Source organism: Camelus dromedarius, chromosome 21, assembly GCF_036321535.1.
Source record: "Camelus dromedarius isolate mCamDro1 chromosome 21, mCamDro1.pat, whole genome shotgun sequence".
Lineage (NCBI taxonomy): Eukaryota > Metazoa > Chordata > Mammalia > Artiodactyla > Camelidae > Camelus > Camelus dromedarius.
The window spans coordinates 12334309-12360342 of record NC_087456.1 but is presented as its reverse complement, the minus strand read 5'-3'; the positions used below and the strand labels follow the sequence as shown (position 1 = coordinate 12360342).

Below are 26034 nucleotides of genomic sequence, written 5' to 3'. Positions count from 1 at the left end.
AGTAAGATACTATACTGGTCAGGTGTTTAGGCTTTTTCTTTATAAACAAATCTAAAGGCCAGGTAACTCAACCGGTGCTTGCATTAGGATTCCTGGTCTGTAAAACTCTTAGGAACGATCAATGGGAAGGGGAGTTAGGGAGAAGGTGGGCACAGGCACTTTATAATTGGAAAAGTAAAGGACTAGCTAAGAGTGGCCGAAAAGAACAGGTCGGCAGGTGAGACAAGTTGTTAAAGCAAGATGGGGAAGGGTAAGACTCGGGGAAGAGTGAAGAACTCTACCACGCGGGACGCAATGGGAGAGTTCCAATCGCCAGGGCAGGTAAGCGAGCGCACAGGTGTGGGCCTCCTTCAAGATGGGAATAGTTAAGGTGAATCCAGGAGGAGTAAGAAGCCAGACTCTTTAACGTCGAACCTGTTTGAATCAAAGGGGGAGGACGCCAAGGCACCGCGGGGAAGTCGACTCGCACGCTATGAGCCTCAGCTGGGCAGAAGGAACCCCCGGGAAAAAATGGCTCTGCGGGCGCGGAGGCGAGCCCCCGCGCTCGCTCTCGGGCTGCGCCCTGGGAGGTTACCTTTGAGCTGGGGCAGAGGGTGCAGCTCCGGCTGGCTGCCCTGGCTGCGGAACTGCGACGAGCCCTGCGAGCGCTTCTGCCTCTGCGCCTTGCGCACCGATTTCCGGGTGAAGCCGTCCACTTTCTCCGCTGCCGAGATGGCGGCGCTGGCAGCCCCCGCTGGCGGCGACGACGACGACATCTCCGTGGCCCTGGCGCTTGGCAGCTCCGGCTGCTGCTTGCACGGAACGGGCAGCGGCAGGAGGAGGAGGCGGGGGAGAGGCGCCCCTCCGCCCCGTTCCCCCGGCCGCACCGCCCTCCCGCTCCCGGGCGCCGCCGAGCTTCTCCTCGCCGCCCGCCGACGCCTCACGGCCACATCTCACTGCGGGAGGTTCCTGGTCCCCGCCGCGCGGCGAGCTCCCGGGACTGACGGAGGTGAGGGCGGGGGCGGAGCGGGGTGAAGAAGTTGTTGACTCCGGGCGCGGAGAGCGGGTGGACGGGAGCCCGAAGTTTAGACGACTGAGGCGAGGGCGCCGGGGTGCGGACGCCGAAAACGTTTCTCGTCCCTGCAGCCCGGGTCGCCAGCCGGCCAGCCCGCCAGTACCTCAGTGGCCACTGCCAGCGCAGCCCGCCCTGCCCGGAGCCTCCTCCTGAGGCGCTGCCATAGCGGGTCCCCTCCAAGCCGCCGCCGCCACTACCGCCGCGGTGCCCGCTCTTCCCTGTCAGCGTCGGCCCCTCATCTCCCGGGGCGGTGACCCGCCGCCCCGGCCCTGGGCGAGCACACACACTGGCTCCTGAGCGCGCCAAGCCGTCCGAACCCCCTCCCCCACGCGCCCTTCCACCGCCCACAGAGAACCCCCGGCGAGCGACCGCTACAACTTGAGTAGGTGCTGGCTAGAGGCAAGAGGGGAGTGTTGTGTGCGTGTGCGCGCCCGCGCGCCAGGGAGCGCGGCCCGGGGGCGGGGCCTCGCGAGGGATGGGGAGGGAGGAGTTTGACTGACAACTTCCGCGGGGTCCTGCCAGCCTCTGGGATGCTCGGGAAGGAGTAGGGGGTGGGAAAGCATGCCAGCTCCCTCAGCCAATCGCAGGGCTAAGCGGCAGGAACTGGGTGAGGCGTGGCCTCCTGCAAGGTCTATCAAGCGGGGAGGTTAGGCAGAGGGATGGGGCGTGGTTGTGTGACGGACGTCGGCCACAGCCAATCGTAAGTGAAGGCGGCGAGCGGAGTACCACTCGCGTCACAACCGTATAACTAATTCTCTAAGGGTTGAGGGGAGGTGCCCCTCCACCAGCGAGTACCTTTGCACGCCTGCGCGACAGCTCCCGGCTATAATTGCTGTCCTGACAGCCTAAGAGAAGACCGGAAAACTAGAGGAGGGAGTTTAGAGAGCGATATAGAATCCCTTTCCCTTCCGTCTCCTCTCTGCTGGCCAATAAGGAACTGAAGCGACTGGTGGGGAACTTGAGGGCTGGGGCGCGAAAGAGCGCCAGGTGTTGCGTCACTAAAAGGGGCGGAACTAAGGTGGGGTCGGGGAACAAGCAGTGTGATTGATAGGCGAAGGAGCCCCGCGGAAGGCGAGAAAATGAGCTTGTCCAATTGGAGCGAGGTTCTGGACTCTTGGGCGGACCTTGGAGTCTCACTGGCCGTAAGCCGCGTTCTTGCTAGTTAGAGTAAACTTGTGGCTCACAGGTGGTTCTGCCGCCGCATCCCGAGAGCTATTCTAGCGCAGGTTTTAGGCAGTCTAGCATCTACTACTTCAAAGAGTTTCCCAAGTCCACACCCTCCAGGCAGATGTTTCTCATTCCCAATTGAGTATCCTGCTAATTTTCACCCCTTCTTTAGCCAGAGAGACCTTCAACTGCTCCAACAGGACGAGTACAGATTCGCTGATGGGTGGTTTGTGGATTCGGAGGCTTGCCATTTAGTCTTACTGGAATCTCTTACTTGTAGATTCCACTCAGATTTTAAACTTTTTAAGGTCAGGGGCTGATCATCTTAGTTTTCGATGCAGTACTTTGTGTATAATGATGCTTAATAAAAAATAAGTGAGCTGAACAGTCTGCCTTCTCTTTTGGCTTGGAAGTTTTGCGCTGGTGGACCCCAATCTCCATTTTCTCTCCCACAAGCCCCAGATCTTTCCCTTTCAACATAATAAAAAATAGCTGCCGTATAGTTAAGCAAAACTACCTGATGCATATTTACAGAAGATTCCAACTTTGGGTAGGATGTTGGATTCTAAATCTAGAACCAAACACCGCCTTAAAATATTTCCTTCCTTAGATTCACTGAGTGGTGAAATTGTACATCAACCGCGCAGTCGAGGAGGTTCAAACTTCAGCAGCGTCTTTTAACACCTTTCTCTTTCTCATCCAAACTCCAGATCGTGTTGAATCTACCTTTACAAACGATCAGACCAAGCCTTCCTTAGGATTCACTTAACTGATCACCAAACATAGTTCAGGCCCTCCAAACTCACTGCTAGATCAGTCTTTTTAAATGCCACACTTATCTTATTGGCACGTGTGAAGAACCACCCAGGGCATACAGAATAGAGTCCCAATCCCAGGCTCTCCACAGTCTAACTCATAGCTGGCTTTCCAGGCATAAGTTCTGCTATGTCCCTACACAAACTGGTTTTTCAATTCAGATACATCATTCCATGTACTGATACCCTAAAAGTTTTTGTGCTTCCTTGACCTTCAGTTCCAACATCTTGAAGTAATCCACTTTTTTCCCTATCTTGCTGAGACCTGTCTTTCCCTCAAACCCTAGCTCAACCCCTATCTTTTATGAAGCCATTCCTGATAATCTGGCCCAAAATGATGCCTTCCTTCTTTACATTCCTATAACATAATCTACATCACTCATAGGGTCTGTCATCATATAACATCAGAGATGACAGGCGCTAGGCTCTTTCTTCCCTGAAAGTTTGCAAACAGCGAGAGAACAAGTCAGTTATTTCATACCTCTGTATCTCCTACTGAACAGATAGATATGCAGTACGTACAGTCTAATTTTTAGTTCTCAAGAACAGGGTTTCTGAAAGTGTAGTCATTGGGTCACCTGCATCAGAATCCTCTGAGGTGTTTCTTTAAAATACAGATTCCTGAACCTGACCCAGACACAGAGAATCAGAACCTATGGGAAAAGCACTGAGAAATCTATTTTTAATAAGTTCCCTGGGTCATCCTTATGCACATGAAAGTTTAAAACTATTCTCTAGTCATCTGGATGTTATTAAAAACAGATTATAAATGTCTAGAAGTCAAGGGTAGCACTATTTATAATAAAGATGGCTTACATAGGATAAGAAGGGGAAATAAATAGCAGAAAGCAAACCAGCAGAATAAAGCTAAAAGTCATACTGGAATATGATAGATAGTGAATAATAAAATAGATACTGGGTAGAATAGATAGAAAATAGATACTGGAAACAAATTGTTGGGAGGCTTAGAGCCAGTAAAACTGTCTGGGTTTTCTGAAACAGCCTCTTAGGGAAGAATTTTGAGCACAATTTTAAAGAAAGAGTGAGTCAAAATCTGAAAAGAGATGAAGGATGGCATTCCAGATTCAAGTTACCAAACATTTTGGGGGAGATGGAAAGTACAATAGCCGAAGAATCAAAAAGCCTGACTTTATTAGTTATCAACAGTATGGTCCTGTCAAGTCACTCATCTCTCAGAGCCTTAGTTTCCACATTTGTATATCAGAAAAAAATAAGTAAGCAGCCTTGTTTACAACATTGGCATGAGTTTTAAATGTGACCCATAAACAAAAACACTTGGGAAGGTAAGTGTTACACATATGATAATTTTGTAGGCTTACAGATTTATCAAACATTTATTTTCCATTCACCATCTTAAGGAAATAAGGTATCTAGGTCCTAAACAGAGATTTGGTTCCTAAGGATCATCTAACAGAAAACTTCAGTCTCAGTGCTGATCTGTATGTGCCTCTGACACACGGTGTCAATGATGATTCCATGCTGCAGAGCACCCACCTCTGCCCATATATGAAGACCTATATGTGATTTAGAGGCCAAGCCTTCATCCCTGGCAAATTCTTTGAATTGCTTTGTCCTCACATGACTTGATTTCCTTAGTCCATAGACATAAGTCAGCTTACTGATTTCATTCTTTTCCTCATTAACGCTTAGCTTGCTGGGAAAAATGAACAATTTGTGAAACAACGATATCCACAATAGCAAAAATCATGGTCCTTTAATGATTTTAAAGAGTGCATCAGAGGGAAAAAAATTTCTAGCACCCCTGATGGCTGAGGATATATCTGCTTTAAATTTCAGGAATAAGAGAATAAATACATATATTTTTAAAAGTGCATCAGAGAGAGTATTCTTTTCCAATCAGGTGTAATTCTCTAATGCATAATCAGGCAAAGTTTTGACTGTCAGTATTTTCTTTCCTTAAGAGCCATAATTCCCAAACTGTGCTCCAATAGAACACAAGACAAACGTGCTTTATCTGCAGAATCAAATAGTAGTGGAATTTTCCAAATTTACAAAAATAAAATAAAATTAAGATTTCTCCCTTATCTTTCTTAAAGTTTTGCTTCTTACTACTGCTTTACCATACTGGAATCTAAATCAAGATAGTGTCTGATTTATCATTAAAATGTTAATTTTTAAGACCTCACTCCTTTTTATTTAAATACTTCCAAATTACATAAAATTAAAAAGGAGTAAAAGGGTAACAGGAAAAGTCTCATTCCCATGTCTGTCTCCCATCATCCAGTTCCCCTCCTCTGAGGCAATCAGTGCTATCAGATTCTTATATGTACTTCCAGAGATACAATATGTTTATTCCCTTAAAGTTTAATAAATTCACATTTTAAGAAGCTCCACCAGAAGCTACATGATTTATAGGTATTCCATCACTTGAAGAAGTTTGAAAACCACTGCTCTAGACTTCAGTGGACCTTCCAGAGTTCTTACAGGTTTAGTCATATCTATTCATTCATTGTTTTATTTATTACTTCACTCATGTAACAGATAGTCATAAATGCACGCTATGCATCAACACAATATGAAAGCTGAAGGGACCTTAAAGGCTGATTAGGTCAGGTTGGTACCTGACCCCACGTAGATCAAGAAGGTCCTCCTGACAGACCTCAAACTGATCCAAACTGGAAAGCTCTTTTCTTTTTCATATCTTACAGGAGGCTTTTGTTTCTATGCGCAATGAGATCTTCTGCCTAGTAACTTACTACAAAAGTTGCTGTCTTTCACATTGAGATGATTGGAATTCCTGCAGTTTTCAGGAAGGGTCCTTTGTTAACAGGGCAAGATCAGTAGTCATGGTTTCAAGTTGCTGCCATTTTTGCTTTTAATTATAATTTGCTTTTGGTTAATCTTATCATTATTTTTTTTAATTAAAAATTAAAAAAAAAATTTAATGAGCTTTCTTTCTTCCTTCCTTCCTTCTTCTTTCTTTCTCTCTCTTTTTCTTTCTTGCTTTCTCTTGCTTGCTTGCTTGCTTTCCTTCCTTCCTTCCTTCCTTCCCTCCCTCTATTCCTTCCTTCCTTCCTTCTTTCTTCTTTTATGGAGGTACTGGGGATTGAACCCAGGACCTGGTGCATGCTCAGCACATGCTCTACCACTGAGCTATTACCCTCCTCACCCCCCAAGCTTATCACTATTAAATCAGTTTATTGTGGGTTACTGTACAGGTTATTGAGTTGGCTGACCAAGAGCTGAGACTAGATCAGTGGCAATAGAGATGGTTAGATTGGAGATTTATTTTAGAGAAGGATTACATAGGACTTGCGGAAGGATTGACTGAGTGATTGGTATAGCAGAGGTATTATGAATCACCCCAAAATGTACTGGTACACTTATAGTTTATGATTATTGCTGAATCTCTTTTCCATAGCTGTGAGGTCTTTTGTGCCACCTCAGTGGACTGCAGTCATAAATGTTCAATAACCCCTGGTGTACCCAATCCTTTACCTGTATACTAGATGAAAAAACAGGATATAATTTGAAAAAGATCAGCTCATGCCATATCTTCTTGTGTTTGCAGAGCGAGATTAAAAAGACTGATGTTGGCAAACTCTCCATTCTTTAATTCAACCCTGCAAGCATTATTCAAATGGCTTCTATGTGCCAGGCAATATGCCAGATACTAGGAATGAAAAAAAAATACAGCATGGGCCTTACAATTTAGTGAGGAGGGACAACGTAAACAAATGACCCAAGGCTGTATCCTAAGTGTTCCTTATGGTGTTGCGTGAAAACAGTGCAAAGAAGATCAAATTTGGCTTGGTAAGAGATAGTCAGAGAAAAGTTAACAGAAAAAGCTATGCTTGAAGTGAGTCTTGAAACAAAAAAAGTTTTTCCATGGATAAGACCAAAACAAACAAATAAACAAAAAACATTTGCCACTCAAGAAATTAACTTACCCACATTTCCTCATCACTAAAAAGATTTCTCTATGTCAGTCAGTGAATATACTTATTTCACCCAATATGTTACACCCCAAAAAAATCCCATTGCAAAAGAGGAATATATTATGCCACACCTTGTGTCAGAATTTGACCTGGAGGTAAATGGGCAAAGGAAAAACAAGACTAAATTCAACACATGACTGCTCTCTGGGTATATTTTGAGGAGCAGTGCTTACAAAAATACTATATGGCTCCGTAATGTTCCACTCACTTGCAGATTTTATATAAACCTGAAAGTGGTATTCCTCTTTCATCTGCCTAGAGGAAGCACCTAGTGAGTTTTGAGGCATTTTGTCTTAAAATACCTAGCAGCTGCATGCCAGCAATGTTTTCTGTCTTATTGACTTGCAGAAAATAATCAATTTGAACATCTAAGAAATCGACCTTATGTCAGGTGGTGTCTATGGTTTGAAGAAGCAGTACTAGCTGTACTACAGGATTTTCAGGAATTAGTGAACTGGAAATTCTCCAGTGTTTACAGATCATACGCTTTGACTTCTATACCACAGGATGTAGTTTTTTTTTTTTTTTAATGTGTATCTATGGGTATGTATATATAATCATTGCCATAAATTTAACAGCTACTGTGTACTAAGCACTAATTCATATAAAGAATCTGGCAGAAAGAGATGAAACAAGATCTATTAAAGTCTCCCTCTTCTTTGTGACATCCTGTCTATTCCCGTGGGAGTTTGGTCCCAGTGACTCCTGTCATGTTCAGGAGCAGTTTTTTGTATTCTAGCAACTCTGGGGTCCTCTATTCTTCTCTTGTAAAAATCAGTAGAAATTCAAGCTCTCTTTTATTCACCCTGTACAAAGACGTTCACAAAAAATGAAATTGAGGTGGTGGGGGGTGGGAAGGGATAGACTGGGATTTCAAAATGTAGAATAGATAAACAAGATTATACTGTATAGCACAGGGAAATATATACAAGATCTTATGGTAGCTCACAGAGAAAAAAATGTGACAATGAATATATATATATATATATATATATATATATATATATATGTTCATATATAGTTGAAAAATTGGGCTCTACACTGGAATTTGATACAACATTGTAAAATTACTATAAATCAATAAAAAAAATGTTTAAAAAATGAAATTGAATGGATTGGACCATCACTGCCATAAGATTGCCCAGCACCTTAAAAATTTTGTGTATGTGGAAGTATGAATTCCTGTTACCTAGAAGGAAAATGAGATTATCAAGAGATATAATGGTGCTCAATGTTTCCTATTCATGCATTCAGAAAATGTTGACTAACCTCCTATAATGTGCCTGGTCTATTCCAGGTGCTTGGAGAATGACCATGCATGGGCTTTTTTATCTGCCTGCATGGGGATCACCATCAGTGGCAAGAGCTCACATCAGTTAAAATTCAGCTATGGAAACAAAGCATAGAATATGCACCAGAGGAAACATGGTGTCATTATACCCACACAGACGGGCAAACCAAGTCGGCTGGTCTCCCTATGGACCAAACAAGCACCATCACCTATTTATTAGGCCTGTTATGAACACTACCCATGGCTAAACGTTGCAGTCTCAACTCTACGGGAGCACCAGCTCTAGGCGAAGAGATGAGGCATGTGTCTAGGAAAAGATAACTTCTCATTCAGGACAGGATTTGATGAGAGCCAAGACAATAAATTCCAAGGGAGCTCACAGGTGGTGTTTGTGCTGAGGTGGAAGAGATAGGGTTTTAGCTGGACCCAGAGGATTGGGCATAATTACCCAAGTGAAGTAGGAGAGGTTAGAGAGAGCACTATCCAACTGCTTGTTACACATCTCTCAAATGCAAAGTGTCCAGTTTACTACGTCCATCTCCTCCTCCCCTCTCTGTCTCACTGCTGGTTATCACCGTCCATCAATCGGCTAAGGGAGGAAGTACCAGCATGTACAGGGGACGTTAGAAGATGGCTTACCTAGAGAAGGTGATTTCCGGAGGAGTGGTGGAAGAAAAGCTGGAAACGATACATTCATTCAGTCACTCAACAAACATTCAGTGCTTCCTATTGGCTATTTTCTGGTCTAGGTTCTGGGGATAGAAAAGGGAAATACAACAGTTTTTCCCCCAGACGGTCTGGAAAGGAAAGCAAAATGAAGAGCAAAAAATTAAAAAGCCTAGAAACCACCACAGATATTATAATAAGCACTGTGACATAGGTGGGCACAGAGGAAGAATGCAGAATCCATGGGCTGGGGAGCAAGAAAGGCTTCCTGGAGGAAGAGGTTCTAGATTTGAGAATTGAAGAACATAAAGACTTAGTCCAGAAAACCCAGAAAGGGGAACCCTACAAGAAGCGGGACTAGAATGTATAAGGTGCAAAGCCCTGGTAGAAGGGGACAGATACATCAGGAAGCTGCAGGAAGTCTGGTATGAAAACTCTGAGGAAGCAGCAGACAAAGAAGATGGTATCAGATTATGGAGTGTCTGTAAAGTTTGGACTTTATCCTGAGGTCAGTGGGGAGATGCTGAAGAACGTTTGAGTGGAAGATGCCATGTGGAAAGCAGTGTTCTAAGAACACTGGTCAGGGGGAAGAGAAGCCAAAGAGATGGGTTGGAGGTGAGGACGGGCATCCAGGGTAAAGGATTTGACTGAGTGGCACTAAGCAATGTATATCAGTACCTATGGAGCTTTTCCAAGCTATACTGTATTTTGAAAAAAATTCCCAAGTGACCATCCAACCCCTGCCCATCCCTCATTCCTTGATGATCACTGGCTTAAACTAAAAATGGCCTTAGGACTAGATACGAAAGACATTACAAAAGAAACACTAGAGACATTTGATGAGTGGGGGGGGGGCAAGGTTTTGACTTGGCTGACCAAATGAACTGCAGATCTTTAACCCAAAGTCCAAAAGCTATGCCAGTTTTCTTTTATGGGAGGGAGGTACAGAAGGAGTGTCAGAGGAAGGAAGGAAAGGGGAAGCAAAGATGAACCTGAGGTTAGATATGTCAAGTTAAGGGGTTTCTTAAGGTCATTGAGGCGGAGAGCTGGATCTTTATTTTTAAAGAGAGGTGATGACATGTTGTATATTAATTTGGGGAAAGATGAAGACTAGACCAGGCTGACAGCCTGGAGCAGGCAGAGCAAAGAAGGAAGTTACATAAGCAACACAAACCTCTTTTTCCTCTTTAAGGAAAAAAATAATCATGACAGAAACAAATGGGCAAAATATGTCTAGCCTGTCAGGAGCCTCGGCAGCTTCCAGTGCCAAACACTCAGTAGGACTGCACAGGAGGGCAGCAGGGCCCGGCTGCTTGTATCTGCTGGGGAGTGGGCCACGGATCAGGAACAAGGCTGCCCTCGCTGTTCACAAACTGGGCTCAGTGACACAGCACCTCTCTGGACACACCATCATGTACACACACAGACACCAGACACACACACATGCACACACACACACACACAGACACACACACACCTGTTTCCTTAATTCCTAACCACCATCCATACAAAACTATGACAAACTATCTCAATGATGCCTTTACAGAGGACATAAAAATCTACCTACCAACTGAAGCAAATCTCCTTCCAGTTTGAAGTAAGGCCTGTGTAAGGTTTCCAGCTTCCCTGGCCTCTCTACTGGCTAAGACCTCTTGTTACCTTCAGGAACTAAGTCTCACTCCCTCCCTTAGAAATACAGTGATTGTATTCACCAACTTATTTAGGGTCAAGGTTATGGGATGGGACTGGAGAATGACCATGACCTAGTGAGGATACAATTTCAGCCTTGCACATGTTGGACTCCATATTTCAACATGAATTCTTTGAGTACGGATCTTCTTAAGAGAGGAAGAACTGTGTCAATTCAATGATCTACAGTGCTGTTTCCTTCTATATGCTAGGAAGTGCTAGGGATACAAAGTCGAGGGGGACACAGTTTTTGCTCCCTTGGAGTTGTACTTTCATGGGGAAGAGAGGTCTAATGCACAGAGAATCACAGTATAAGTCATGATAAGGGATGTATGAACAAAATACAATTAGAATCAAAGGAGGAAAAATACTATTCCGATGAATAGTATTGAAGAATAAAATGAAGAACAGGTGACAGCAAGGAGCAGAACATTGAAAACTGACCTTGAAGAATGCACAGGATTTCAATGGGCAGATCTGTAGAGGAAAGGGGGAGGACATTCTGCTAGGGGGAAGCATAAGCAAGGTTGCTGAAATGGGAATATGTGTGGCATATTTGAGAAAAGCAGCTGGTTTAGTTTGGCTGGAGTATAGAAGAGAAGTAGGAGATAAATCTGGAACATAGGCTGGGGGCCTACTGGAGCCTACATTGAATGACAGGGTGAGGAGTTTGTTCTTAATTCTTTAGACAGTGAGAAGCTTTTGAAGACTTTGGAGCAACACAGTTATTGATCAAACCTGGATGTAACAGGTTTAAGCCCCAAGTGATTAACTCAGGGAATAAAGAGAATAAAAGGGAAAGAGAAACAAATAAATAAAATTAAAATAAATAGAAATAAAGAAAGGGGAAATAAAGAGGAAAGAGAAATTTTGAACATGTTGAGTCTAACATGTCTGTAGATTCTTCAAAAGAAGATTCTTATTAAAGCTTGCGATGAGGGCTGTGTTTGGGAGAAAGGTATGGTTAAGGTCTTTGTAGCCTTTGTTTCTTCATCTGTAAAACAGGGACAAAAAAAATTTACTTTGAGGATTGTTTCGGGAATTAGAGAGAATGCTTTGAAAAATACCTATCACAGTGCTTGACTCCTTCTGAGCATGTGGGACAGATCTGATGATGGTACTTGTGGTGGTAGTATCAGTATTAGTTGTACAGTAGTTCTTCCTTGTAACCCTTTTTTTCTCCCCAGAATTCTGCCATGAGTTCAAGAAATAAAACTAAATGGCAAATTCTTGCTGTAGCCAGAATTGCCCCTCCTCCAAGATGGCCAAAGCTGTATACTGGTTCAAGCAATTGTACTGGCTCCTTTGTCCCTTAAGGTAACCACTCTACTGGGAGCCATCTTAGCCTGTGGTAAGTAGAGTTCTGTTGAATGTCTCTTTGTTTTTTCTGCTGTGTCCAGACACTGCAGCTCAGAAAAACTATAACTCTGAATGATTGAATGGAACTTAACAACATGTAAAATACTATTTATTGTTTAGGGATACATAGAGATTATATGTAGTTATATATACATACACACACATGCATACAAAACATATGTGTCTATCTATATCTATCTATCTATCTATCTATATTCCTAAACTGTAAATAGAATTATAATCATGGAAATTAAAAACACCAAATTCAGAAAACTTGTTACTTCCTGGAGGGAGGTTAGGAATGGGAATACAATTGGAAGGGGTATACTGAGGACTATAACTATGTTGTAATGCTTTATTTTTTTTTTTCTGGATGTTGGATTGGTGGGTGTTCATTATATTATTCTCCATACAGCTGTACATAGTAAATCATATATTTATATACCCATGTATTTTTTTAAATTTTGAAGTGAACAAAGTAGGGTCTCTGTATTTTAAAAATGGTGAGATTGAGCTGATACTTGGGCACTTATGAAAGGGGAAATCCAGATATGGAGAGAATTCTTTGCAACGTGCATTTGATCCAGCCAGCAGACACACTGCCAAGTTTCATAAGCCAGAGTAAGGATCCCCTGAATGGAGTTAGATAATGGAAAAGATAGAGCCTCAAATACCACTCTAGAGGATGCTCACCCACAGGAAACGTAACATGAAGTAGCACCAGTAGAGAAAAAACTAGGAGAACAGATGAATTGCTAAAACAAAAACAAGGGAAATGCAATTCCTTAGATTCCTGGAGAGAAAGGAAGTAATAGCCTCTCAGTGGCATCAGGGAAGAAAGTTAGAAAGAGAAGACAGTTATAACTTGGACAGAAAAATATTTTTGTTGACTTAAGCAAGAACTATTTTAGTAGTGCAAAAATCAATTATAATGAAGAAACTTGCACTTCTAGACATGGAGATTAACTGAAACTAGATTTACCCTCTCACCAAGAAACAAGAATATTGGGCAAAATGCAAGAAATAATTGTTTTCATTGTACAAAACACAGTAAAGGATTGTGATCCCTTGGAGAAAAGAGACAAATAAAGACTGTACAATATTTCTAGCTTTCTGCCTAGAGGCACTTTCCAGACCAAAAGGAAGGAGGAGCCAAGTAAATAAAGCAATCTTGCTAAAATAAGGACAAAAAGATCAGAGTTTGGACAGGCTGTGGTGGCTGTAATTTTTGAAACAGAGCACCAGAGATGAAGGGGCTACACAGAGAAAGAAACCTTAAATCCCCTTGAGTCTTAAGCTGAATACTAATCTGCATAAGGTGCAACTCTGTGAGCTCAGCAAAGAGAACTCCTAGATTTCTGAAAGTTAAACAAGTTCCCAAGCTGAGCAGGGAAACACTCAAGTTCCAAAGGCAGAATGGAGAGACCTTGTTGAACTTTTGTGGCTTTTAGAAGAGATCCTAGAGGGATTGTGCCTATGTAGTAGGGCTAAACTAGCCCTAATGTAAAGGCTACTCTAGATCTTCCCTAACAAAGCTTAAAAACAAGCCTTGAGAAAGATCAAACTGATCTGCAAGTAACTTAATTGCCTGAACATGCAACCATGTGGCAATACAATGTGCAGCATCCAATCAAAAATTACTAGACATGCAAATAAACAGGAAAATGTGATTCATAAACAAGAAAAAAAATCAGTAAATAGAAGCAGACCCAGAAATGATAGAGGTTATGCAATTAGGTAACAAAAACTATAAAAGAGCTACAGTGTGCTCAATAATTTAAAGGAAAACATGAATATAATGAGGAGTGAAATGTAAACTATAAAAAAGAACTTTATGGAACTTCTAGAGCTGAAAAGTACAATATCTGAAATGAAAAATTTACCAAATGGGTTTAACAGCAGTTTAAACAATGCAGAAGAAAAGATCAGTAGACTTGAAAACATAGTAACAGAAACTATCGATATTACAGAGAAGAAGAAAGCTGGGACACTTAGTGACTCATGAGAAAATACCAAATGGTCTGAAATAGTGTAAATGAAAACCCAGAGAAGGGTGGGGAGAGCAGAAGTAATAGTGGAGTAAATATTCAGGCAGTTTATAGACCTTGAACCAGGGAGGCCACAACCTTGAACCTGGCAGGACATTCTCCAAAACTGTTAAAAAAAAAAAAAACAAAAACACCATAAATCCACAAATTCAAGAAATCCAAAAAAAACCCAAGTAGGGTAAAAATCGATCAAGATAGAAAATGCATTCTGAATTTTTTCAGCAATGGAGTGATTTTTCTGAATGGCCCAGTACCTGAAGTTTTAGTCCTGGGAGAAGAAGGAAAAATCTGTAAATCCGAGGGAACTGTACAACTTGTGATGAGGTAAAGTAGAAACTAGTCTAGGAGACACAAACACAGAAAGTTAATTAAGGAAAAGGGATGGGCTATCTATAGAAACCAAATACCAAAGATGCAGACATATCACAGACTAAGAAGGGAAACTCATGGGAATAAAAAAGGGTGGAGTGGCATCTCCAAGTTTCTTCACTTAAAAATTTTTGGCCCCTTGTCTCCACACTTTATTTCTCAACAACAGTCATCCTTGAACTGGACTTGACGCTCCATTCTTTTCCCTATCCAGTCTATCCTGCAGTTTACTGCTTCCAGAGTGGCTTTCCTTAACCCTAAGAATCTCATCAATCCTCTGCCACCCCATACACACAACAGAAGCACTGGGGATTGAACCCAGGATCTCGTGCATGCCAAGCATGGGCTCTACCCCTGAGCTACACCCTGCATCCCCAAAGCTTCCTATCTTTAGTCCTTTCTTTATGTTATTCCCTACTTTATCTTGCTTTTATTGAGCCTAGTTCTCTATGAGTCTCTGAGGACCATTAGAAGTGATTTATGCTTCATCTGCCTCCTTTTGCTTCACACATGTCCTCTCAGCTTCTTACATGCCTAGGGTCCTGGTTGTTCCGAACTTAAGAAAAGCATACAGGACTTAGAATCAGCATTTGAATCATAGCTCTGATTCTGCTGCTGAGAGACAGTCTAGAGCTGTTTTGTCCACTATGGTAGCCACTAGGCATGTGTGGCTATTGAGCAGTTGAAGTGTGGCTACTGTGACTGAGAAATGTAATTTTAAAGTTTATTTAATTTTAATTTAAAACCTGAAACATTGTAAATCATTTTCCCATTAAACATACTGTGGAAAATCTTGTTATATTGTAGTTTATATGTTGGGTGTGTGCATAGTTACACACATAAACATATCTCAGTCTAGTTGGTATCAATGGATTGACTGGTTTGAATGATTTTTTATTCCTGCACATTCACATAACATTGTGTTTATTTGAATATTTTATGGAGACAGTGCAATTATGGTGATATCTATGTAAGTCATGATTGGTAATGAAATTGAAATACTTATTTTCATTTTATTTATGATATATTCAATTGTTTCTAGTTTAAAAAATAAGTATGGATAATTTTTAATATTTAAATGATGGCATACTACTGATGCAGAATTGAGTAGAGATACAGAAGCTAATAAGTACTACAACTAAAATAGTTGTAAAAAAGAAAAGACTGGAAGAAGGCACATTGCAAATTTCAAAATAAATGGCAACTGTGATTCGCTGCAGCAAAGCAAATGAAAAATGCTTGTTTTTAAAAAAAATATGTTTAAAGATAATAAAGTGAACAACATTAGGAGATTTTTTTGGCAAATACATAGTGGATTTGATAAAATGTTTTCTCTTAACAGACTGAAGAGAATCAATATTAGTTGCTTGAAATTAGAATTAAATGTCCAACAAATATTTTAAAAACAATTTTAGCTTATCTGAGCTTATAACTTTGGCCAGCTATAAGATGACTTGGATTCTTGCACAAAAATGAAAATTGTTTTTAGACGGGAATGATTGCTTGTTGAATACAAAATCTTTCTAACTATATCAAAATTCAATGGATTTTATTTTTGAAGAACTGCAAGGGCTGTCTTCAGCTTTAGAGTAACTGATATGACACAGTGCACAGTTAACACTTTGGATGTGTTTTATTTCAAAAGATTTTCAAACTCAGGAAAAAAGTCTTATTTTGCAGCCTAAAAGCTTAACTCATTGGTGTAGATACTGTTGAGTCTTCTACAACTGTCAAAGAAAGACTTCAGCTAGCTGTGAAAATTGTAGTTTCCATTACAATGAAAGGTTCTTCAACTACATTAAATCAAAAGCCTGGATTTGTTGAAGTTTTAAAGCAAAAAACTGATCTTTCTTCTATTGCTTCATTCTTCTTATATGATATATGTTGAAGATATTTGTGCTCAGTTTTTTGAACCAAATGGATATAGTTGTTAAAAATTTTCTGTGTATGTGCAGATGCTATGAATCATCAGCTCATAGAATTGTAGAGAGAAATAGAAGAAAGTGAATGTAGTAATCTTGTTCTTTTCCAATGCTCATTGGTTGAGAGTGGAGGACTTTTACAAGAATTGATTGTACTGTTAACTCTAATTAAAGATTTTCCTGAAACAAAAGGAATACTTGCCAAATGCTCAATCATCAAAGACAAAAAGACAGCAGTTTGATTTTTGTTTTCTCACAGATATTACACTGCATATGAATGAGCTAAATTTGAAGTTCAAAGGATAGGGAAAATTATTTGTGATCTAGCTAGAAGGTATAAAAATTTATGTTGAAACTGAAATTTTTCTTAATAATAATCAATAAAAACATTTTAACACATTTTTCAAACATGAAATAGTATACAGATTTTCATTGCAATTAAGAGCATTAGGTAAATTAGTTGCAAAAATTAAAAGAAAATATGAAGAACACTGTTAATATTGATTAATTTATAGTTGCTGTTCAGTTTATGCAATACTTTGAATGTGATATTAATAATACTGGGCTGACACAAAAGTTAATGAATTACTTAACCTAGATAAATTTGAAACTGATAGGAGTTGCTTCAAAGTCAGATAATTTCTTCTAAAATAAAGGAACCAGATATGATAACACAGATGAAAATATTTTTTAAAATGATGTTGGGAACTCAGCTCGGTTATTAGAAAGCTTTTAAGTATGTTTGGAATAATTTGGGTATGTGAATCTACTTTTTAAACCATCAATTGTATGAAATATAAATGTAGATTAACTATTTCTGATGAAAATTTAGCATCTGAATTGAAATGTGCTCTAAGTTCAAAAATACACACTGGACTGAAACGATTTCATGTTAAAATGTGAAATATATAATTAATAATTTTTACACAATTAGATGTTGAAATGATAATATTTTGAAGATTTTTGATTAAATAAAATGTATTACTAAAATTAATTTACCTGTTTCTTTTTACTTTTTAATGTGACTACTAGGAAGTTTAAAGTTATATACGTGTCTCACATTTGTGGCTTGCATTATATTTCTATTGGCAGCTCTGCTCCAGAGTAGAGGCTGGGCTTTAAACCCAGACAGCCTAATTTCAAGTCTAGTCTCTGACACTTCATGATTGTGTATCTTGGGCAAGTTGCTCATCATCTCCATGCTTCAGTTTTTCCAGTCAAAAATGCAGATAACAATAGTTCCTACCTCGTAGAGTTGTTATAAGAATACTTAATTAGTATCTGACACAGCAATTACCATGTGTAATAGCTATTGTTTATTATTATTAATTATTATTATTATTATTATTAACTACGTGACCTTGAGAAGTTTCTTAACCATTAATTTACTCATTTCTAAGTTAGTGATAATAGCATCTACTTCTTGAGTTAAATGAGAGAAGGTATGCAGAATTGCTTAGCAGGAGGTAGGTGCCCACCACAAGCTTGCTGAATCTTCCAGATCTTAGCTGATATGCAGAAGTTTCTGTAATCTGGCTCAGCTCACCACTCTTAAATTCAACAATGTGTGTGAAAGAAGTTGCAAACCATAAGCTACTCTTTAATTGTTAAGTATTATTTTTGTTATTCTCTACCATGAAGTTCCTCCTGTGAATATTAGTTCCCTAAACTTGTTTTACTTCGAGCCTCCCTAATTCCACTCTGTTACCACTTACGCTGAAGGCTTACTTTTCTGTGTGGCCTTCAGTGTGGACTCCAGCCCCAGTATGATCTCTCTCTCTCTCTCCTCTAAATTCGTGAAACATCCCATGCCCATTGGCATTTAATCATATATTACTTTGTATTGTTTAATCCTGTAGGGTGAATGTTTTATAATTTGTGAGTTCCTCAACAGCACATGATAATTGTTCAAAAAATACTTGGTCAACAAGTGGGAACATTTGAAAAAATTAGACGGGGAAGGGTTTTGACCCGGCAGACTCAAGCGTCTTCTACAAAGAACAAAGAGCGTCACTGGAGAGAGAAAGTTTTAAGCAAAAGTTTGAGATAAGCATGAAAAGGCAGAGCTGAGCTGATGTGGGAAGTGAGAAGGGCAGAGGTGGGAGCTAAGGACAGATCAGAGGTCACGAAGCCAAGTGGAAACCCACCCTGCAGGACATTCCTAGAACTCAAGGCAAAGCTCTTTCTTTCCCAAGTCCCTCCACCAGTTATTTTTAGCCACGTCCAATTTTAGAAAGAGACACAAGGTCTCATTCCAATCAGTTCTTTTGCAGATCTCAGACAGCTTTTCCCAGAAATTCCTTCCTCTTACTCTGGGAGACTTCCCTATATCCAGGTATTGATGTTTGGAAATTCTTCCCTCTGCCTTAGTCTTTGCTGACTGCCTGAAAGTGAGTGAGGTGGGGTGCCTTCTGCACCCCCAAACCCCCCTGGGTACTCCCTCAGGAGAAGACGACCTACCTACCGCCTGAGGCATTGCAGAGTACAGACACAGTGTCTGCTCCATGACAGGCACTCCATGACCACTGAATGAACCATTGAATGAACCAATGTCATTCTAATGACATTAATGGTTGGCATGGTTGATTCTTGTTTGGGTTACAGTGAAGGAAAAACATAGCTAATATGGAGAGAAAGAAGCTGTTGTTCAGACTCACAGACATGGTAAACAAACTTATGTTTACCAAAGAGGAAAGAGAGTCGGAGAGGGATAAATTATGAGTTTGGGATTAGCAGATACAAACTACTGTACATATAATATATTAAAAAAAAACAAGGTCCTATTGTATAGCACAGGGAACTATATTCAATATTCTATAATAAACCATAATGGAAAAAATATGAAAAAGGAAATACACATACATGTGTATATACATATATATGTATAACTGAATCACTTTGCTATATACCAGAACTAGCACAACACTGTAAATCACCTATACTTCAATTAAAAAAAAAAGGAAGCTGTTGTTCAACCATGACTCCTGGGCTTAACTCTCAACAGCTCTCAACACAAAGTTCAAGTTTGTTTTGCATGTTTGTGGCTCCAAGGTGATGGTGAATTGGCAAGGAGATAGGAGACGGCATGGTGGGAGTCAGGAGAGCCATGGTTCAGGCTTTATCACTAACCTCAGGTGAATTTGGGTACCAACTCACTTGGGTTTGCAAACTACAGAGGTGCCTTCCCGCCCTAAAATTCTATTATTTTAAAGTTTAGGCATGATGCACCAATGACTGTCATACCTCTCCAGGGAAAAGGGTCACTAACAACTGGACTTGGGGAAGTAGGACATCTCAAGTCTGGTTACCTTGGCCCCCAGGCTTAAGGACATAGGAGTAACAGAGGCCAACACGCCTGGAGAGGGACCCAGCTGTCCTGGTCACTTGCTCATTCACCCACCCAGGTATAGCCAGTCTCTTTCTCTCTCTCTTTTTTCTAACTTTATTCCCAGCCCCCAAGCCAAAATCTAATTACATAATTAAGCACTTAGTAAGTGTTCTCTGACACTAATTGTTAATGAACTTGGCCAATGCTGCTTCCTGTTTTGAAAGAAACAAGCCCATTTAAAAAGCTAGTCCATGCCCACAATACCCACTGCGTCTTAGAAATCAAATGGGCACTTTAACTGTTTAAGAGGGAAAATAATTAGATGTAAATAGGTTAAAGTTCTTACAATAGAGAGGGTGGCTGTTGAAAGGGGAAACTTTGGTAGCAGAATATGATTGTGATACCAAACTAATACTGGTCGGTCGGTCGGTCTGTCTATCTATCTATCTATCTATCTATCTATCTATCTATCTATCTATCTATCTATCCATCCATCTATCTATCTATCTATCTATCTATCTATCTATCTATCTATCTATCTATCTATCTATCTATCTATCTACCTACCCTATCTGTTCTCAGACTGTTCTGAACTAGTATAAGAAATATCATGAACATGCTGTCTTTTAGAGCCTACCTTCTTCCTGGGATTTTAGAGTAGCAGGTAAGAGACATCTGTAAGACTTTGGAAGACATCTTCCTATCAAACTGCTTCTTAGTCTCCCGGGTACTTTTGAAGGGCACCTTGGATGAATTCTAGGAGTCACAGAGGAGCCCTTTAAGTTTTACACCAGGCCTGCTCATGTTCCTTAGTGGAAGAAGAATCAGGATGCCCTCCCAACCTTCTTGGTATGTGCACTGAGTAGTACAAGGGGAAGAGGGAAAGAGAAATGTTGGGGAGGTAGTAAAGGTGTTGGGAGAACTGGTGGGCGTTCAGGAGAGGTGGTGTGGTTATTCTCCATAAAGCTATTCCACCTTCTCACTCTAGATCCATGACTACCAACTGCTGAAGGATTAAATTGAACTCTATTATGTTTCTCCTTAAAATCTTTCATCCCAAGGATGCTTGATTTTGCAGCCTTGGCTTGACATTCGGTCCTACCTGTATCTTCAAATTCATTTCCCATACTCCCTGCCACACCTAAATTCTTATAATTCCCCATCTGCTCTCTCCTTTCGACATCACTGCCCATGCTGAACTTGCTCTCAGAATGCCCTTTTCCACCTTCGTCACCTTCCATTTTCCATTTGTTCTTTAAGATAACTCAGGTGCCACCATCCCTGACATTCCCTAGAGCTTGGTCTCCCTTCTCTTTTATCTCTGAGACCCCAGGCATATTTCTATCATAATCTTTAGTACAGAATACTGTAGTCATCTCTTTGCCTTACTGTCTCCCTAACTAGATTTACGGACCATAAACTCTTTAAGGTAAATCTATGTATTAACCATAATTATATTTCTGGTGTCTTGCACAATGCCAGGCACTTACTGAAGCTCAATAAATGTTGATGAACCAATTAATTAGGTATAGATTGGGGGTAGAACCATCCCAACAGCTGGCATTGGCATGATACCATAGCACACAGCTGGTTTCATCTTCAGTGCTCTCCTGGGCATAAGCCTTGAGCTCCACAGACATCCTCTGACCTGGGCTCTGCGTCCACATACGACTCACATTATTCTCTTCATCTAGACTTGAATTCTTCAACCCCAAGCTTCATGTTCTCCCTCTTCTTGGAAATCTCTTCTGTTTTTAAACCCATTTAGTTTTTTCCTTCGTGTCTCTGCCCCCCTCATCATTATGTGCGCTGTATTTTGGGGTACATGTTTCCATGTCTATATTTGCATGCATGGGGGTGTCCTCTGCCTTCTCTGCTCAGGTCGAAGTTCTGCAGTTGGCCCTGGCTCTCCACCAAGCCCACCACAGTGCTATGTCCACAGTGGAGCTTGCCTCCTTCACTGGTCTAGAGCCTGTTTGGGACAATTCACAGGAGGCCAACTTCTGTGGCTTTCTCTGTAGCTGTTCATTTCCACTCTGTACCAAGCCCTGTACCAGATCTGTGCTGAGTTATTGAATATTAGTGATTTCACTGCTCTCTCAGAGATACCAGGGGGTTGTATGTCATGACCTCAACAAGCTCAGAACAATTCAGCAACGTGTGATATCTCAGCTGGGGTTGGAACACCTCTACAATTTCCAGGTATATCTTTTAGGGGAGAAGGAGTACATTTTGGTGCTTGGCCTTTCAGGGATTGGGATTCACTGAGATGCAAGATTTCTACTGCAAATAGAAAACTATCTTTCTAATTGACAAGTTTATACTGTACAGCACAGGGACTGTATTCAATATCTCATAGTAACCTATAATGAAAAAAATATGAAAACAAAACAAGAAAACTGTCTTTATATAAGGTTTAACTCTTAGCCACATATCTATACTGAATATGCTTTTATGGTTTATTATTTACTTTTAAAAAATAGAGGATTGTATTCAGACACTTTTGTTCTCATCTAGTGGTCTACACTTGAGAAATGCTGGCTCAAGTTGGGAGTATCTGTGACCACAGGATAGACAGAAGTAAACTGGCCCACGAAGGAATCAGATTTGTGACCTTGGTCCTCTTACCACTTACCCAAGTGGGATGTGGGCCCAGAGGCCCGACGAAACTGGAGCTTGATGACTGCAGACTTGAGAAAGAGCGAGCTTCCCTGCAGATGACCAATGACAGGTCCCGGTGGCTTTTAGGGCAATCTGACCTGAGATCCTTGGTGACCAGCTTCCTCCTCAAATAGCTTCCTGTTTCAAATGGTCTTCCCCACTTCAGCAGGTAGAAATCCATCAAGCGACACGCCTTTTAAGCTTGTGTCATGATGGTCAAGAGCAGGGGCTTGGGAATTAGGCACATCTGAGTCTGCATCACAGCACGGCCACCTGGTTGCTGTCTGGTTTTGTGAAGGTTGCTTAACCTCCCTGAACCTTATGTCCTCATGTTTCAAAAGGGGATGGTGGTAGCACCTACTTCATATGTTGTCCTGGGGATTACATGAGGAAAGGCTTGTAAAGCACTTGGCATGTCGTTAGGTACTCACTCCACAGTAGCTCTTCTTTGTATATTAATAGTATTAAGAAGAGCAAAAATAGGAAGTCATTTTTCAATGATAACTGCAAGACAGGGCCCAGGTTGGCAGGGCCCTCAGGCCACAACCCAAGTCACTCCTTACTGCCTTCTGCCAAGGTGACCCAGCTTGGCTGTGACAGCTCTGTCCAGGGCTGCCGAGTGAGGTAAGAATCTGGGCCAGGCTCAGGCTGCCTGGGCCTGACCCCTGGGCTGGCAGCTGTGGGAGGAGGAGCCCAGGGGCAGGGGAGAAGTGGGGTGTTAGTGGGCGTGCTAGGACTCCAGGGAGGAAGTGGGTTTGTGGTGGGGTGAGGGCGGGGTAAGGAAGAAGGGATGGGCAGAGCTTGAGAGGTTTTTAGCAGGAAGGAAGGCAATTGAGAGAGAGAAAAAAAAAAAATCCACCTTGTGTCTTATTGGCTTCTCGAAACAAAGAATCAGAAAGAGGACCCAACACAAGGCTTCTGGAGTGTCACAAAATATCAGAATGTTCTCCCTTTGATTTTTTGGGGGGGCGAGGGAGGGAAGAGGGGTTTCACAACTGCCTTATCTGCATCTCCAAAAATGGAATACTGGGCTGTGTCTCACGAATGGTCAGACTGTCAGACCAAGAGTAAATGTGTGTTTTTTTTCACCCCCTAAAGCCTTATTGCACAACTCAGTGTTATTTCCACAGGCTGCTGAAGTAATTCTGCTCTTGAAATCCTGCCCCATGTGGATTTTCTTTTCTTGTTTGTTAGCCCAGTAATTAAACAGTCATGACAGAACAGTCCCCCAGTTCTGCAGGGGCACAGGCCTGGGAGTCAGCAGCAGCTACCATGGCATCTCCTGAAAGAGGAGATGGGTACGTGGGTACTTGGGACTGGAGTAATAGGATGGGTCCCTGCCCTCCAGGAGCGCCTAGCCTAATGCCTTCTTCAACCATCAGTTATCCAACTGAGATGCAGCTTGGTGCAGACTGAGTGCCACGCCAGAGCCATGCTTCAAGGATGAATCCTAGGAAGGTTCTCCTATCTCAAACAGGAAGCAAGAGCCACAGGAGAGCAGGATTTCAAAAGCAAGGTCTCTTCAGTGCCTTGGAAACACCCACTTGCCTCCCCACCCTCCCTAGAGTTTCACTTCTTATCTCTGCTCAACCACTCACTTTTCCATATTCTTTTTCAGACTTTAGTCTCTGAACTTTCATCAGGCTTTGTTTACTTAACCAGTTGATTTATTTGACTGAGTCTCCTCACCTCCTCATGCAATGGCCTGTTGTTTGGAACAGTTTATTGTTTGAAATCTCTCAGCCTGGTTTTTTTGTTGTTGTTGTTGTTGTTTTTTTTTTTTTTTTTCTGTCCTCACCTCAGATTTTGCACATTCAAAATCAACCCTTCATCCTCAGCTCCAAAATCAGCCTGGTTTCCTCATTTCTATTAAACAGAACCACCATTTACTCGGTCATTCAAGTTAATCTTTGACTCATACCCATTAGCTTCATAGTCACCAGTTGATGCGGCTGCTTCTTGATTCATCTTGAAATATCAGTCTACTGGCCCCTCATCACTGTCACTCCCATAAGTCCAAGCCCTTATCACTTCCTCATGCCTGGACCTCGGTAACAGCCCCCTACCAGACCTCCCCCACTCACTCCATCCCGCTCATCATGTCAAAATTCATCCACCCAGAGTGCAGATTTCATCAGTCTCCTTTCTGCTCAGCAGGCTCATCACTGCCTGTAGCACAAAGTCCAGCCAGACACACAGCTGGCATTCCCCACATTCCTCTGTAGTCTGGCCACCGACTTCCTCAGGCAATCTCCCTGCTCCCCAAAGGACATCCACTGCTCATGCCAGGCTGCTTCAGTACTGCACCCTGCTTGGTATATGGGAGATGCCAACTCCTAGGAAGGGAGAGAGGGAGGCAAGGAGGAAGGAAGTGCTTGGCAACTTCCTCTCCACAAGTCTTCCTCCAGGGGCACCAGTCCTTACCCCAGTACTCAGTTCTGAACTGCTCTGCCATTCAGGGCTATACCACTCGTTAAAATGCAAGCAAAAACTTGTATTATGAAAATTTCCAAACACATATAAAACCCTCATGAACTCATCAGCCAGCTTGAACAGTCATCACGTTTTGCCCTATTTATTTCATCTATCCTGTATCCACCTTTTTTTTTTTTTTTTGGTGTGTGGCAGAGTGGGGGAAGGCTCACTGTGTAAATTTATACCTAAATACTTAAGCATGCATCTCAAAAAAGGACATTTCTGAAAGCCACAATATTATTATCACATCTAATAAAATTGATAATTCTTTCTTATCATCCATTTCTCAGTCTATATTCAAGTTTCCCAAATTGTCTTTAAGAAATCATTTTTTGTAAATCAAAACTACAGTGAGGTATCACCTCACACCAGTCAGAATGGCCATCATTAAAAAGTCCACAAATGATAGATGCTGGAGAGTGTGTGGAGAAAAGGGAACCCTCCTACACTGCTGGTGGGAATGTAGTTTGGTGCAGCCATTATGGAGAACAGTATGGAGATTCCTCAAAAAACTAAAAATAGACTTACTATATGATCCAGCAATCCCAATTCTGGGCATACATCCAGAGGGAACTCTAATTTGAAAAGACACATGCACCTCAATGTTCATAGCAGCACTATATACAATAACCTAGACATGGAAGCAAACTAAGTGTCCATCGACAGGTGACTGGATAAAGAAGTGGTATATTTATACAATGGAATACTACTCAGCCATAAAAAAGAATAAAGTAATGCCATTTGCAGCAGCACAGATGGACCTGGAGATCGTCATTCTAAGTGAAGTAAGCCAGAAAGAGATAGAAAAATACCATATGATACCGCTCATATGTGGAATCTTAAAAAAATAAAAACGAAAAGAAAAAAGAGGACATTAACAAACTCATTTACAAAGCAGAAACATAGTAAAACAATCTTATGGTTACCAGGGGAAAGGGGGTGGGAAGGGATAAATTTGGGAATTTGAGATTGCAAATGTTAACCACTATATATAAAAATAGATTAAAAAGAAATTTTTTTCTGTGTAGCACAGGGAACTATATGCATTTTTTAGGAAACTATATTCAATATCTTGTAATAACCTTTAATGAAAAAGAATATGAAAACAAATATATGTATATACATATGCATGACTAGGACATTATGCTATACACTAGAAATTGACACATTATAACCAACTATACTTCAATTAAAAAAACAAACAAAAAGA

The 26034-nt window shown here is 41.3% G+C and overlaps 1 protein-coding gene across 2 annotated transcripts in view; it reads right to left on the bottom strand.

Annotated features, from left to right (window-relative positions):
• Positions 1–1508, bottom strand: part of PPP2R5A (protein phosphatase 2 regulatory subunit B'alpha) — a 59542-nt gene extending 58034 nt beyond the window's left edge. The window contains exon 1 of one of the 2 annotated variants that reach the window (XM_064477167.1): positions 575–1508. In XM_064477167.1, the coding sequence (XP_064333237.1) occupies positions 575–755 (181 nt within the window). In that variant the 5' untranslated portion in view covers positions 756–1508. The remainder of the gene's footprint in view (positions 1–574) is intronic. The other variant, XM_010992132.3, reaches the window with a different exon arrangement.
• Between the last annotated feature and the right edge of the window lie 24526 nt (positions 1509–26034).